Source organism: Oncorhynchus keta, chromosome 36 (genome assembly GCF_023373465.1).
Source record: "Oncorhynchus keta strain PuntledgeMale-10-30-2019 chromosome 36, Oket_V2, whole genome shotgun sequence".
Taxonomy (NCBI): domain Eukaryota; kingdom Metazoa; phylum Chordata; class Actinopteri; order Salmoniformes; family Salmonidae; genus Oncorhynchus; species Oncorhynchus keta.
In genome coordinates, this window is record NC_068456.1 from 21,401,807 (window position 1) to 21,417,468 (window position 15,662).

General features: G+C 43.7%; 2 protein-coding genes across 3 annotated transcripts in view; one reads left to right on the plus strand and one right to left on the minus strand.

The window, feature by feature from the left end:
• LOC118369805 (tetraspanin-14) lies at positions 1-12,250 on the plus strand. 2 transcript variants are annotated; one of them, XM_035754511.2, is made up of 9 exons: positions 1-138; positions 819-907; positions 2,389-2,439; positions 4,145-4,291; positions 5,854-6,024; positions 6,446-6,571; positions 7,068-7,118; positions 8,352-8,465; positions 8,552-12,250. In XM_035754511.2, exons 2-9 carry the CDS (start codon positions 827-829, stop codon positions 8,618-8,620), a joined length of 810 nt encoding a protein of 269 aa, XP_035610404.1. In that variant the 5' UTR covers positions 1-138; positions 819-826; the 3' UTR covers positions 8,621-12,250. The 2 variants fall into 2 exon arrangements, with proteins under 2 accessions (XP_035610404.1, XP_052354618.1); XM_052498658.1 differs by lacking the exon at positions 1-138 and adding an exon at positions 146-169.
• Positions 11,379-15,662, minus strand: part of sh2d4ba (SH2 domain containing 4Ba) — an 18,348-nt gene continuing 14,064 nt past the window's right edge. The window contains exon 8 of the mRNA XM_035754510.2: positions 11,379-14,626. Within this exon, the coding sequence (XP_035610403.1) occupies positions 14,534-14,626 (93 nt within the window). The 3' untranslated portion in view covers positions 11,379-14,533. The remainder of the gene's footprint in view (positions 14,627-15,662) is intronic.

Here is a 15,662-nt window from a genome sequence, read left to right on the forward strand (position 1 = left end):
TTAGGAGACATTTTTCGCCACATCCAGTAAGGGGAGCAGGCCACACCCGGACAAATTGGGCGTGGCTTCCTGCCCTTTCGGGAAGTCGAGAATAAAGTCTCCAAAGAGTTTTTAAAACTCAGCCAAGCCAACAAAGCGGTGAGTGATGAGATAGCGACGAAGAAAATAAGTATTACGAATTGATTAAATGCAACGAGTTTGCTAGCTACAGTAGTTATGAAAAAAAATGTCGTCACCGTTAGTTAGCTAAACAACGAAGCTAGCGTTAGCTGACTCCTAGTCAGTGGCTAGCTAACTTAACGTTATTTAGCTAAATTAATTAACGTTAGCATCTAGCAAGGGAACATTAGAGACTTAGCGGCATAATTATTGAATGGCACATGTGTTTAACTTTCCAATGAATCACATTTATGTCCCGGGAAGCCACCATGGCTAGTAACGTTAGCTAGCTTGCTAAGTTAGCTGTGTTTACATGTAGCTACCATGTTATCTAGCCGCAGTATAAATTATTTGTCTTGACCGACTAACTTGGTAGCCAGGTAAAGGCTAACGTTTAACGTTAACTAGATTGAAAATGGTAAACTAGCGTTTAGCTAGTTAGCTGGCCAAATAAGTTTTAAAAGCTAGCTTGGGTCTTGTCAATAATCAGTTGTAGCTAACTTACCATTATGTGTTTCAGTTGTGCTAACTAAACATGTATGTTGCTGACCTTTATGGAGATGCAGCTGGATTATACACAAAGCTAACTAGGTAAACCTTTCACATCCTGTTATATCCGTGCCACCTAGCTAAATGTTATGTCTCGTCTCTCAACACAGGGGAAAAGATGCACTACTATCGTTATGCAAATGAAGAGGTCAGCTGCTGCTACAAGTACCTCATGTTTAGCTACAACATAATATTTTGGGTAAGTAGCACGAGCGGTAGCCCTGTAAAACCTTTAAGACAGGCAAATGTTTAGCCTCTCTTTAGAACCCGAGAATGTGATACTTACTCATCTCTAACATGTAGGCTCAGCATTCCCGAACAGTCCTATTACAAGTCAGAATGTTGAACAGACTTCAACTTACTTTACCTATTGTCTGCTGCTTTTCTCTGTCTGAAGTAATCTGAGACAAAATATCCACAGGGAAGTGTTATCAACCAGACTGAGTACGCTGGCTTGTATTTCTGGTTGTGTTTTCAATACTGACAAAACAAACACATGCATAATATGGCTGAACCACAGACCGAACCTGTCCCATCCCAATCAGCTGGCAAACTTCACAAACACTTCAAGCTGATTGTGAGGAAACGTGCTTCGGTTTATTTACTATGTTCTGGTAAAATCGGCTATTGGTTACATATTGTGCAATGTGTCAGGAGATTGTAAATCTAAGCGACAGATAGTACCGGCACTGCAAAAAGTTGAGTTAACAACACTTTCCTGTGGATACCTTATCTCTACCACCTACCGTCAAAAGCACAGACAACCGGTTAAGTAAGTGTAAATATAATTGTATTCAACATTCTGGCTCGTAGACTCCTGCTTCTTTTTTAGGCAGACCTCTTTCCTCTTGAATATAGGCATACAAATACTATGACACCCCCATGTCTCATTTGGTGCTAAGCAATGAATGTAGCTATGAATATACTGTTGGCCATGAACAGTACCTAAATCAGATACTAGAATACTGCAACAATAGGGTGGTGCCCATTGTTTTCTTTTCATGCAAGAATTTCTAGGAATCCCATGTAGGAAACACATTGATTCACTTCAACCATTTTCTGCATTGGAGGCCAGATGGCAGCCTCTGCAGGCTGACCCGGTGCCACTGTCTATCTACACAGAGTACTTTTTCCATAGCCTCTCCCTCTGATAAAATCCTCCACTGGTAACAGCCATGGCTTTGGTTTATTTAGTCAATTAAAGAATAGTGCAAAATATTGCTTTGTGCTGTCACTTTACACATTTCTATCAATTCCCTGCCAACATCGAGTTGAGGATGAACATTGAGAGCCCATACTTCCTGCTTTAGAGTGAACAGGACTCAGTCTGATGGGTGCTAGTTTCCTCTCTTGGTGTCAACAGGAAATGTAGAAATGTTTCGGTTTGTTTTCTGGTTAAGTGTTACTTCGTCTCTTGATAGGGAAGGGGGTGTGGTAACTATTTGTGACTGCTCATCCTGTTTTTAAAAATGTATTATGTTGCTCCCCCTTTGTAATTAAAGTGTTTGTGGTCAGCAGGATTCCTATTTATTTTTTTCTAGTTTATTTATATATATCTATGCTTCAATGTTCTTTAATGTGCAGAGGTCTACCTAATGCCCTGGTTAAATACAAGTAAACACACCTTATGTAAATAAATGAACACACCAGAAAAAAATGTTTCTATGCTTCTTTTCTCAGCTGGCTGGAGCAGCATTCATTGCCATTGGGTTCTGGGCCTGGAGTGAGAAGGTGAGTTAGCAGCTTCTCCCATGGCCCTGTGAATGTTTCACCACTGGACAGAGACAAATGACTGTTTGTATAATTGTGTTTGAGATTGACCTTAAACACACAGACTGATTGGCTGTATAATACTTAAGCCAGGATTATCCAGTCACTTCTCTTCACAGCTTTTGAAAGCTTCACAATTATCAAATTCAAATGTAATTTCCCCTCTTGTTACACATGGCTTAATTTTAGCTGATAAGGCATTTTAATGTAAATGTCTGTTGTCTAGGGTCAAACCGCTTGACTACATTAGAGGTTATTCCAATGCGTATTGGACCTATTAATTTTTACTAGGTAACACATCAGCTTTTAATCACAGGTACGCTGTGATTTATTCAATGTTTGAAGTAATGCCTGCATGTTGATGCTATTCTTGAAATTATATCAGTCTCTGTCATCAGTGTTTAGTGCTGAGCGATTAGTGCTTTTTTTAGGCCTGTTTCAGTTTGATTATTAAATCTTTTCAATTTCTATTGAAAAAAAGTAAACATTAAATTAATTGTGTTGAATGCTGTCCCAACACAGAATAAAACAATTCATCAAATTCCAATGATGTTAGTGACTGCCCATTACTGCTTATCACTGGGGCATTTAAAGAATAGTGCAAAATATTGCTTTGTGCTGTCACTTTACACATCATTGAATGATTTATTCACTTTACACAATTTAAATATTGTATTATATTACACTTGTTGGTCAGAGCTGCTGCCTATGCTGTTTGACAAAATCACTATTGTTTTAGTTCTTTAAAGTAAATAAGGCAAACTTGTCACTGCTGGATACCAACCATGTGTATTCAGGTAGAGAGACCTTGTGAAAAAACTGCTCTCTACCCCCTCGCACATTCTAACCTAATTTAGCAGTCCTAAAAGAGAAACCGGACAAGTAGATGGATTGTAGTTAATTACATTTTCTGCACAAAGCTATATAGGATATTGGCTTGTTGGAAACCATTACTCCCTACTACATTGCACAGTAAAGGCTTGACATGATTTATATCTAGAGAAACTGCAATATGAAAATTGAGTTCACTGGAAAACAATTAGCAAAATAGATTTCAAATAATTGACCAGACTTCGGTCCTGTGTTGCCATACACAATAGCCTGGGGGTCTGTTGGCTCAACTATTAAAGGTCTGATGCAGCTGTACCTTACTGGGATTGTTTTTCAATGTTAAAAAAAGAAACCAGCCTCCCGGGTGGTTAAGGGTGCTGTACTGCAGCGCCAGCTGTGCCACCAGAGACTCTGGGTTCGCGCCCAGGCTCTGTCGTAACCGGCCGCGACCGGGAGATCCGTGTGGCGATGCACAATTGGCCTAGCGTCGCCCGGGTTAGGGAGCTTGTCGCCCGGGTTAGACACCAGCTTGTTAGCAAAGAGCAATAATTTTGTTAGGGCTGTTTTGGGAGTGGGGGAAAACTAGCTGTTATTGTAAGATGTTTGGAACTTATTGGTCTAACTAATTGTGACCGCCTGATGTCACCGTTGAAGGCCAAACCCCCATCTCACCAAAACAGGCAGTCTTTTCAAACAGTTCTTGGACTTAAAGAGCATTATCATTTTTGCAATACCACAGTATTATTCCAACCTCATTGTGTGGCTATATCTATATTTTAGAAATCTCGTCTTTGACTGCACTAGGCCTTTAACTTGACTGCTCTCTCACCTATAGGGTGTGCTGTTGGACCTGACCCAGGTGACACGGCTGCATGGCTTTGACCCTGTGTGGCTGGTGCTGGCTGTGGGAGCGATCACCTTCATCCTGGGCTTCGCAGGATGTGTAGGTGCACTCAGGGAGAACATTTGCCTCCTCAAATTTGTGAGTACCGCACCCCTTCAACAATCCTTTTTCTCTGTGTCTCATAGCATACTGGTAAATATATTTTAGCTGCCCTTACAAACATGCACCTCTGTTGGCCCAGCTTATGCTCCATGAGTCAGACATGCTCCACAGTTGATTCCACATCCTATGACTAACAAGGGGTGTCTATCTTATTGAGTGGATCTATGAATAAGGGATTCCTTCATTCACCACATCCTGCATTGCAGTGTTGCACGTAAATATTACAGTATCAAAATATCACAATACCAACTCTTAAGAAAACCGTAGTAAAGTTTCATGTGACAGTACCGCATTTTTCAGCCCTACCAATCTAAAGAATCTGCTGGCGCCTGTTATAAAATGTTAAGTGTTTTATAAATTCAGTTGGATTTTTTTAAGCAACGCTAGTCTCTTGAATGCCCCAGTCCAGTAATATCCACTTCACTTTCATGCATATATCAGGTGTGGGAGCGGTAATCAGCCAGCCGGCAGCCACATCCCCTTCCAGCCATCACTCACCTGCTTCTCTCAGTCCGCTCTGTCTGCGCATTTATTCCGCAATCAGTTTTTAAAATAGAATTTAGCTGTGATGGCGAGTGGGGATGAGTCTTCTGTTACATTGGAGAAGTGCAAGCAAAGTTGATACAATGTATCATTTCATAAAGCACAGGCCAGTCTGGGTAGGCTGTGCAAGTTCACTGTCAAGCAGCCTTTGAGTGCCAGAGGACAAATACAGCTTAGTGACAGGCATACTTGCAGCTTTACAGCAGAGAGATTCTTTTCTCTAGCTCAAATGGCAATAAACCATTACCTGTATTACCGGAGCGACCTTTTTACATTTTCTGCTCGATTTAATGCATATTTGATATACACTGAACAAAAATATAAACACAACATCCCAGAAACTTTCTATATTCACAAAAACCTTATTTCTCAATTTTGTGTAATTGGCATGCTGACGGCAGGCAATGTTCACCACAGCTGTTGCTAGAGAATTTAACAGGTAGGCCTAGTATGTGGGAGACGGGAGGGAGCATCTGTCTGTTTTTAATGAAGAGGTAAAGGTTTCATGCTGCGGTTTCCCCCTTATTGCCACAATGATATGCAGATCATTATGCATGTGTATTCCTCCAGCCAAAACACAGGTAGGCCCTTAAATGTGAGAAAATCAGCCGTTCTATCCAGTATTATGTTAGTGTGATGTTGAATACTATATGTGTTGAGTGGGAGTGTGAATATCAGTGAAGGGTTGTTGATGTAGCACATGCGCATAACGTTTAGAAAACAGGAACAAGTATCACAGGGACTTGGATGAACCGGGTGCTAGCCCACTCTGAGTTGTTTTCCTCTGTGGTATCGCTATTCTTGGCCTGGTATTGAATCATTAGTAAAATGTTGGTATTGTGATAACACTACTCTATTGATAGGGGTATGCAATTGTTTTTTTTGTTTTGTCTACTCGTGCTACCACGAACACGACTGTCCTGTCTTTGTGTCTGACTCGGATGCCCCTCTATTAGTCTCTCACCACAGGTAAATGGCTTGTTTCTGTCCTTCAGTTCTCAGGGGTCATCGGGTTCATCTTCTTCCTGGAGCTGACGGCAGCCGTGCTGGCGTTCGTCTTTCAGGACAACGTCAGGGAGTGGATCAATGACTTCTTCCTGTCCAACGTCAAGGCCTACAGGGAGGACATCGACCTGCAGAACCTCATCGACTCCCTGCAAAAGATGGTAGGAGAGCTATGCAAGGTCTGGCTGTGGGGGTGGGTAATGGGATATAGAGGCAGAGAAAGGGATTGTGAGACACAAGGTGATGTTTTAACCAGTGCCTCTTTCCCCTCCCTGATAATGTCTTGCTGCTGTTTTGTTTCATGCTGTCTCTCACATCCTTTCTGTCACATTGTTTCCTTTCCTTCCAACCGCTCAGAGATTGTTCATACATTCCAGTGTTAGAGTGTGCTTGTTTTCACAAGTCTTGCTGCAATGGCCTGTTGTTCTCTGGGGACCTGATGAGACCTGAACTGTTGTCCTCCTAATGTATATGTACTGTATGCTCAGTCCTACACTGTCAGATGTGTGGTATGAAGATGCTTCAGTGTGTTTGGTTAGTTAGAACCATCTCTGACTCACTCCCCTCTACTGTCTGTCCTAGAACCACTGCTGCGGAGCCAAGGAGCCTGATGACTGGAACCTGAATCTTTACTTCAACTGCACCGTCAACAACCCCAGCAGAGAGAGGTGTGGAGTGCCCTTCTCCTGCTGCCTCAGTGACCCTGCAGTAAGTACTCTCTGCCCGTCTCTCCATGTCTCTTTTGTGCTACTGTTACACTAGTGTATACACCCTTGTGTTATACTAGGGAAAATGTGTTTGTATAGCTAGGGCTGACCGTGAGGACTTGTGAAGAGCAGAATCAACAACCTCTGCATAACCAAAAAAACAGCTGCTTTGTGAGATGGTGTTAAACTTCAATTAGCTATTATGTAAATGAAAGCTGAAAAGTACCAGTGGCCTGGCCTTTGGCCCCAAGTGTGACACCGGGTGCTGTGCTGCGTAGGTTGAAACCGAAAAGCCTGATTTTATTTTGGGTGAAACACTGGTCAAATCCGTAATGGAAATACGCCATTGGTGTCATTGCTCCGTCAGTATTCGTCTCCTCTGAATAAGTCACTCTGTTCTCGTGTTACAACTCCCACTGTCATACTCATTTTTAGGTATGCTTCTTATTAGTCCTTGACACTGCCGGTACTAAATCGAACTGTTTCTCTCTCCTCAGGACACCGTTTTAAACACCCAGTGTGGATATGATGTCCGTAAAGGTCCAAAGGTAAGACCCTATCCAGCGCACACATCACATACATGTGTTCATACTATATGCTATTTAGTATATGCTTTTATCCAAAGCTTTTTCTCTTCATTATATCATACTGCATGTCTTTTGAAAGGGATACTTCAGGGTTTTGGCAATGTAGCACTTTATCTACTTCCCCAGAGTCAGATGAACTCGTGGATAAAATGTTTGTCTCTGCGTTCAGTTTGAAGGAAGTTTCCAACTAGCGTTACTGCAATTGCTAACTCGTGTTAAATATCCCGAACTGTCTTTATATCACCTATATATGCATCCATGTCTACTGTTTGACAATCTGCCTCTGTACTAGCTGTATTAAAACTACTGCTGTGAAAGGAAAACATTTTGTATTGTGAGTAAATGTTTAAGCAATTTCAGTGCAGAAAGAACTTCCATTTCTTAAGGGTAGATGATACAGGCTTTAGTGGCACGTCATTTAAACTCTGTATTAACGGTGTCTTTTCTCCCCATTACCCAAATGGGATAAACTCATGTCCTGGTTGGCTCCCTTCTGCCCCTGTGAATCTCTATCACTACGGAGAGCGGCAGGCTGAAAATAAATTATTCTTCATCTATATTTTGGCCTAGTGTTTCAGTGGTCGCTCTCCAAGTTGGGGTTTAAAGTGGTGTTTTTCACATTCACCCTGTTTTACTTTGGTTCTGGTCCCCTGGCTCAGAATGAACTATTTGTCTTCGTTGTTATTAGTTTGGGAGACGGAAGAACCATACAGGGGTTTACAAGGTTTCAAGGCAGACTTATTTGTCTTATTTGTTGATCAGGAAGGACGTCTTCGACACTGCAGATGCACATGGATAAATGTTTTTTTTTATTTTTATGCTGAACTTGGAAGAGCTGAGTTGTTTTTCATCATAGATGACTCAATTCATTGCAGAAGAACCAAATATTTGCCAACATTGACCTTTCCTCTGTCCTTTATGGTGCTCTATCAATTTCACTAAGATTTTTTTCATACATAGGCTGTCATGGATGAAGGCTACACAATAGCAGAAAGTACTTTTTTGTTCAAATTCTGTAAACTTCTTGACAACACACACTTGGTGTTAAATCTTTAGTATTTGAAAAAGCAATCTGTTGGATCTAGCCTTTATAAGATGCATTAAGTGCAATGGTTGTAGTAAGGTGATTTGAGTGAGCTGGTATATACGAAGGTATGGAAGAGCATTCTATATAGCTGTCATTTCCTGTTGCAGGGGGTCTGGAGTAACGCCATTTACGTCAAGGGCTGCATCCCAGCCTTGGAGGAGTGGCTGCCTCGGAATATCTACATAATAGCTGGAGTATTCATCGTTATATCTGTACTCCAGGTAAATATAAGTATATCCACGTGTAAATGAAAGACTACATGTGGATATGTTCTAAGCTAATGCTATGAATTTTTCTCACTTCTCAGATGATGGGCATCTTCTTTGCTCGGACACTGATCGGTGACATTGAGAAGGTCAGGTTTAACTACTACTGAGTGGTGTGGTGAAATGCATAGGCCTACAGAGGACAGTACTGGGACTAGCCACCATACATTCCTCCCTATCTCTGATCTCTCTCTGAGGCATGGCAAGCGACAAGAATACGTCTATACCCGTGGCTTGTTATCTTTGGACTGTTCTGTCAGTCTCTGGAGATGGGATACCTCTGCAAGAGCCTGCACAGTGGACATTTAATCCGCCTTATTCAACTCAAGACTCTTATGTGCCTTCTCTCACAGGATTGCAGTTGGACTTAAAAATACACCCTGGGTTTCCCTTTGTTTTTGTAATTAGATACATTTTTGTATGGTTTGCCTCAGACACAGTGAATGTTTTCCTCTTTCCTGGCGACAGTCTTAACCAATAAACCCAGGTAGATTCCTGGGTCAATACATCATACCTCAATGATCCAAAAACAACAATTTAAGTCGCCGCACAGGTTTAAAAGGTGTGTTCTCTAGCCTTCAGTGTTTCATGAGTAGAATGGTAGCATATCAGACTGGGGGAGGAGGAGTAGGAGTTTACCACGTCAGTGCAGCTGCAATGGCTCCGATATAAGACCTCGCCCTAGAGCTCAATCTGAAACAACAGGATTTCGGCACTGTTATGTGACAGGCTTTCAACTGGCACCACCATTGTCCCTTACCTCAGCTAAACATGAGAAATGCAGCTCTATTTTAAAGGTAGATGCAGACAGTAAACTGCATGGTGGGTCAATTTCCACAACAAAGTGTGAGCCTCAACTTCTCTCTTTTTAATTTAAAATTCTCTACCTACAATGCTGTAACAGAGTGAAGCGAACCCGTGCAGATACTGTGTTGAGCGCAAAGTATTGCATCTTGCTCATCTCAATATCTGTGGTGCTGCTCGTGGCAGTCATCTAGCAGAGTCTACCTTTTAAACCATTAGAATCAGTCTGCAGCCAGTCAAAACCAAAAGTGCACAGCTGAACCTCTGACCTATTGTCCATCATGCCTTGTCTTTTCTAGCGGTCATGTGTCTCACAACTTGTCATTCCACAATGTGTACTGCATCAGGCCAACTAGTGTTGCGTATCGGTCATGTAGACACAACTTAAGGGAAACGACTATTGACGCAATGTGTGTGTGTGTAGATGACATGCTTTATTTTGATCAGTCTTAGATGACCCATAAGTGAAGTATTAGTTGTTAGCTTGTTGACTCAAGAGTAGCTGAGTTAGATTATTTTACTGTTGTGTTGACTCCAGCCAAGGAAGCTTGGGCAAGTGCAGCAGTGGAGACAGAGCCCGGTGTCTCTCACCCAGACCGACAGACAGGGAGACACGGAGCCCGGTGTCTCTCACCCAGACCGACAGACAGGGAGACACGGAGCCCGGTGTCTCTCACCCAGACCGACAGACAGGGAGACACGGAGCCCGGTGTCTCTCACCCAGACCGACAGACAGGGAGACACGGAGCCCGGTGTCTCTCACCCAGACCGACAGACAGGGAGACACGGAGCCCGGTGTCTCTCACCCAGACCGACAGACAGGGAGACACGGAGCCCGGTGTCTCTCACCCAGACCGACAGACAGGGAGACACGGAGCCCGGTGTCTCTCACCCAGACCGACAGACAGGGAGACACGGAGCCCGGTGTCTCTCACCCAGACCGACAGACAGGGAGACACGGAGCCCGGTGTCTCTCACCCAGACCGACAGACAGGGAGACACGGAGCCCGGTGTCTCTCACCCAGACCGACAGACAGGGAGACACGGAGCCCGGTGTCTCTCACCCAGACCGACAGACAGGGAGACACGGAGCCCGGTGTCTCTCACCCAGACCGACAGACAGGGAGACACGGAGCCCGGTGTCTCTCACCCAGACCGACAGACAGGGAGACACGGAGCCCGGTGTCTCTCACCCAGACCGACAGAGAGACACGGAGCCCGGTGTCTCTCACCCAGACCGACAGACAGGGAGACACGGAGCCCGGTGTCTCTCACCCAGACCGACAGACAGGGAGACACGGAGCCCGGTGTCTCTCACCCAGACCGACAGACAGGGAGACACGGAGCCCGGTGTCTCTCACCCAGACCGACAGACAGGGAGACACGGAGCCCGGTGTCTCTCACCCAGACCGACAGACAGGGAGACACGGAGCCCGGTGTCTCTCACCCAGACCGACAGACAGGGAGACACGGAGCCCGGTGTCTCTCACCCAGACCGAGAGACAGGGAGACACGGAGCCCGGTGTCTCTCACCCAGACCGAGAGACAGGGAGACACGGAGCCCGGTGTCTCTCACCCAGACCGACAGACAGGGAGACACGGAGCCCGGTGTCTCTCACCCAGACCGACAGACAGGGAGACACGGAGCCCGGTGTCTCTCACCCAGACCGACAGACAGGGAGACACGGAGCCCGGTGTCTCTCACCCAGACCGACAGACAGGGAGACACGGAGCCCGGTGTCTCTCACCCAGACCGACAGACAGGGAGACACGGAGCCCGGTGTCTCTCACCCAGACCGACAGACAGGGAGACATCCAGAGCAGCATGGGCCACTTAAACCACAGGTGAGATCTGATCATAGTGCTCATATCCCATCAACCTATAGCCGGGATTGTGTTGTGATCACATCACTAGACCTGGTTATCTGCCTGCATGGTGAAAGTTTTGATTGAGAGATTGTATTCACCTATAATGTCTTGAATAATTTTTACTGTCTTATCTTGATCTGTTTTTCTAAACACATTCACAAATGCAAACCCAGTCGACGCCTTTTTAATTTTAGCTTGAAAATGTGCTGAGCTGTTCCACTCTGCTCTTGTTAGATATTAAATACAATGCTGTCTGATCGGGCTGCCCGGAGGCACTTTATGTAGAAAAGATACAATTACAACTGTACGGGATGTCTTGATGCCCAACTTGTGTCTCCTCTGCTCAGCCTTTACACCTCAACAAGACACCCAGCCCACATCCAAGTGACCTCTGGCCACAGAATGAGCACAGACTTCCTGAAACATTACTCCAAGCCTTCCGAAAGCGTTTTCAGCGGCGGTGTTTGCTGCAAGCTAGAACTGCTTGAGCTTGCTTTACCTTCATCCTGTCCAATGATGCCCTGCTCATTCCCCCTCCACTGCTGTCCTCATACCAGAATGGGGTGTGTTACAGAGCCATCTATGGCAGGTAGCCTAGCGGTTAAGAACATTGGGCCAGTAATCAAAGGGTCACTGGTTCGACTCCCCAAGCCTGCTCGGTGAAAAATCTGATGTGCCCTTGAGCAAAGCACTTAACCCTAATTGCTCTGTGTAAGAGTGTCTGCCGATTGACAATGTAATTGTTGAATGAGGATATCTTTACAGCTGATGAATGCTATATACTTGAGCCAGATGTCATACATTACAAGATCAAATTAAAGGACTTTCATTCAGGCCTTCAACTCCCATTTACACATCTGATGGTCTAGGTCTTTTATGTAGTTTAACAATTTTGTGTGCTTGTGTTAGATTGCTTCCATGTGATCGTGGGAGTGTTTTTAACAAAAGGGACTTCTTTTTTTCCCATATGTAGATGTTCTCTGTTTTACCAAATGACATTTTGTAAATGTGAATTTTCTTAATTCTGGATAGGCTTTTATAAGCAATAAAGTATGTTGTCCATTTTTGTTCAATTTCACTGTGTAATTAATCATCACAGATTAAAATGGCTTCATTTACACACACCCCAATTCTAATATTTTCCTCCCACTATTTGATCTTTTTACCAATCAGATCAGCGCCTGCCAATAATTGGGCAAAATTTCAGAATTGGGCTTCCTTTATAAACACAGACATATTGGCTTTGCCCCAAAAAAACAAAGGTAACTTTATTCTAAAAAGTACTCACTTAATTGTGTTTTAGAGCCCTCTTGTGTTCATAATGGGAAATTAACAGAAGTCCTGAACAGCCTTCATTTATTTTGGAATCTTGCAACATTTTAGACAGTGTAGATATTACACTATAAATTGATAGCCATAATTGTGATTGATTTGTTCAAGCCCTAGAATTAGCTTGTTATCTTTAGGGTGTTGGCAACTACTCAATTGTGGCAATTATGTGAAATGTGACTACCATAACTTTGGTAATTGATTCCCTGCAGTTAAGAAATTCTCTACAAGTCAAGGCAGTATACTATTCGTAAAGCAACATTTATACAATGTATATAGTCTATCCTTTATCTCAAAAAGATGAGAGTAATTTATCCATGAAAGAACAGATCTGTGTAATTTGCTGGTGACAGTGTCGCTTGCCAATTTCTGTTTCTGACAGTTTGTGTTTTGTGTCATTTCTGTAGAATGTGCTGTGTAAAAACAACGGCCACAATAGTACAGGAAGGACAGTCCAAACAATTTAGCGCAGTAACTCCATATACAGCTATTGCCTACCTGGAAAAGGTGTTGCCTGATAGGAAAACAAAATCCCTCTATATTAGACAAGGTGTTTTATTGTTTTTGGGGCAAAGTAGTAGGAACAATTCCATCTTTGATCCCTCCCTTTGATGCCCACGGGACCTTTTTTCTCTGTTTTCCACAGGTTGATGAGTGACAGACACTGATGAAGTTGATATTCAGTGTAGCTTTGTGTGTCTGTGGCTGACTACTTACTGGCTGCTCTAAACAGACTGACCACCTAGCTCACTGATTAATGCTGGACATACTGCTGAGAAACTGACACCTAAAGCTGGACAAAGGCTGCCTGCCACACAATCTCTCCTGCTGCGTTACTACAGCAGCCTATCTATACTAGCCAGGAAAATGCTGCATCCCAGTGTTGTGGAAACCTGAGCTTATAATTGACTGTGTGTTTGCGGGGTGGGTGGGAGTGTGTGTTGATTATGTTAACTGGGGGGTGGCGGCATTAGCATAGTGCTGTTTAGTATAGGCTGTTCTAACTGCCGAATGATTCTGGCCGTTGGAAAAGAGGAGCTCTGGTTACCCACTCGGGTCCAGTGAGGCTATCACTTGCATGGAAAAAGCTGTCAGTGCTTCGACAGCACAAGTCTTGCATCATGAACAGGAGGGCAGTTGCTCCATTCATTTTAAAGATGGGTGGACCTCAAGGAATTATGAATACTTCCTTCTTATAGTACCTTTAACTGGGAGGAGGATGTGCATTCATTCGGTATATGTAATTTCTATGTCAGTTATTTCTATGCAAATTTTCTCCTTCAACTGCATTATTGCCCAGGAACAAAGCCCAATCAGGATGACAACAGATTCCCAATAGGAATGAGTGCATAAAAACAAGTCCTCTATGACTCCACTTTGAAGCTTTAGTACTCCCTAAAAGCATAACATCTGAGACAACCTTTGTTTAATCTGAATGTGTTTTGTGTCTCAAGTGGGGAAGTAGCTATTTCTCTCTTTTCATAAGTTTGCATAAGTACAAAGTGAGAATCTTTGTCTTCAACAAGAAATAGTGTCAATAGGAGTGTTTGACAGATGCAAGACACTTTGAACAATCCACCTCTGTTCCTTGTTGCCTCTGGTGTCTGGGTTTCTGTCTGCTTACCCGCGTACACAAGTCTGCTCTTTCCCTAAGAGCTTGATCTTGTCCTGAATTGCACTGTTGCTCAACATTTGTGTAACTTCTCAGTTAGAAACAATGTATATCCCAATGGCTCACTCTTCTCTCGTGTTAGACATTTTCCAGTTTCCAAACAGCTTGTAGCAGCAATTTGTTTACCAATAATTCCCCACTGCAACACCTAGTGGCGAGGCGCATGCAAGATGCTACTGGGTGAACGGATGTCTGTAGAGACAGTCCTGTGGAACGGTTAGAGTCTGAAGACATGGCGCCATGCCTGGAGAAAGACGGCTCACTCGGTGGGAATCCAGGTGGGGAGGTCAAAGTAACATTGCAGGGAGCAGAAAGGGGTTCATAGTGACCTGACAGGGTGGGGGGGGGGTCATTGGAAGAGCCCCCCATAGTCCGTGGCTGAGACTGTACGTTTACATGCCTCCTGCAGAAGCTCTCCTCCTGATGTGGTGATCACCTCCTCCTAGAGACAGACAGACATCATCAGAACAAACCCTACAGCAGTGTTACTCACTATTTTTTGTAAGGCGGCCACTTTGGGTTGAGACAATCATTCTGAGGGCCGCACAGATATTTAATTTGTTGTACTTTTTCTTCCATTATCATCAATTGAGAGCAAATTCAGAGCAATAGAGCACTTGCAATTGATTTGATGTACAGCACATCACATAGGCTACATCACATGTATAAGACCCATATTAAGGGTTATCTCATTAGTTGGATAAGCGAAAATGTCCCTTCTGCCCCATGACTGAATTCATTCTAAATGTATAGTCTGTAGTTCCTATCCTTGTGAAGCAATCCAGGTGTGCAAACTGTTTCTCTGTTTTTGTTTCACAATATTCAATGTTAAAAATGTTGATTCACATGAATAAGTTCTGACATAAAATATCACCTTTTGCACACACTGCTTCAGAAGTGGATACTGTGTCTGACACAAGGCCCCAGAAATGGGTAACACCTGATCTTAGTTCACCTTGCAATGTGTCATTTGCCTGCAGCTCCACTATCTCACTGTATTCCAGCACTGTCAGGACAGAGGGCTGTGATGACTGGGGTCAGAGATGACACTGGCACATGAAAGGAGTTCTCAATGATGTTGGAAAAACTCCTTGCACTCCATTATATCCTTGAATCTTGACTCAAACTCCTCCAACACACGCACAAATGCATCATAGCTAAAATGTTGCAGTATGTCTGGGTTGGATGTGGTGACTGCTGAGTTTGGGGAAATGAACAAACTGTCTGTCAGGTATGAACAGTGTGGTGATTTTATTTTGAAATGTTGTGACCACATGCAGCATTTTGCCCGGAGTTTTAGCTTTCCCTTGGAGCTGGAGATTCACCGTAGATCATCCAGCTCTGCCTCCTCTTTTCAAAACTCTGCCACGAGACAGCCATCTCACCTCATTGTGAAATATCAAGTCACCATATTCTGTCTGGTATTCCTCCAGCAACTCGCAGAATTGCAGGTGATTCAGTACCCTCGCAATAATAAT

Excerpts from the sequence above, each read along its gene's own strand:
- LOC118369805 (XM_035754511.2), top strand. The coding sequence starts at position 827 with ATGCACTACTATCGTTATGCAAATGAAGAGGTCAGCTGCTGCTACAAG. Across the intron at positions 908-2,388 it reads GCTACAACATAATATTTTGG|CTGGCTGGAGCAGCATTCAT; the intron begins GTAAGTAGCACG and ends TTCTTTTCTCAG. Across the intron at positions 6,025-6,445 it reads TCGACTCCCTGCAAAAGATG|AACCACTGCTGCGGAGCCAA; the intron begins GTAGGAGAGCTA and ends TGTCTGTCCTAG.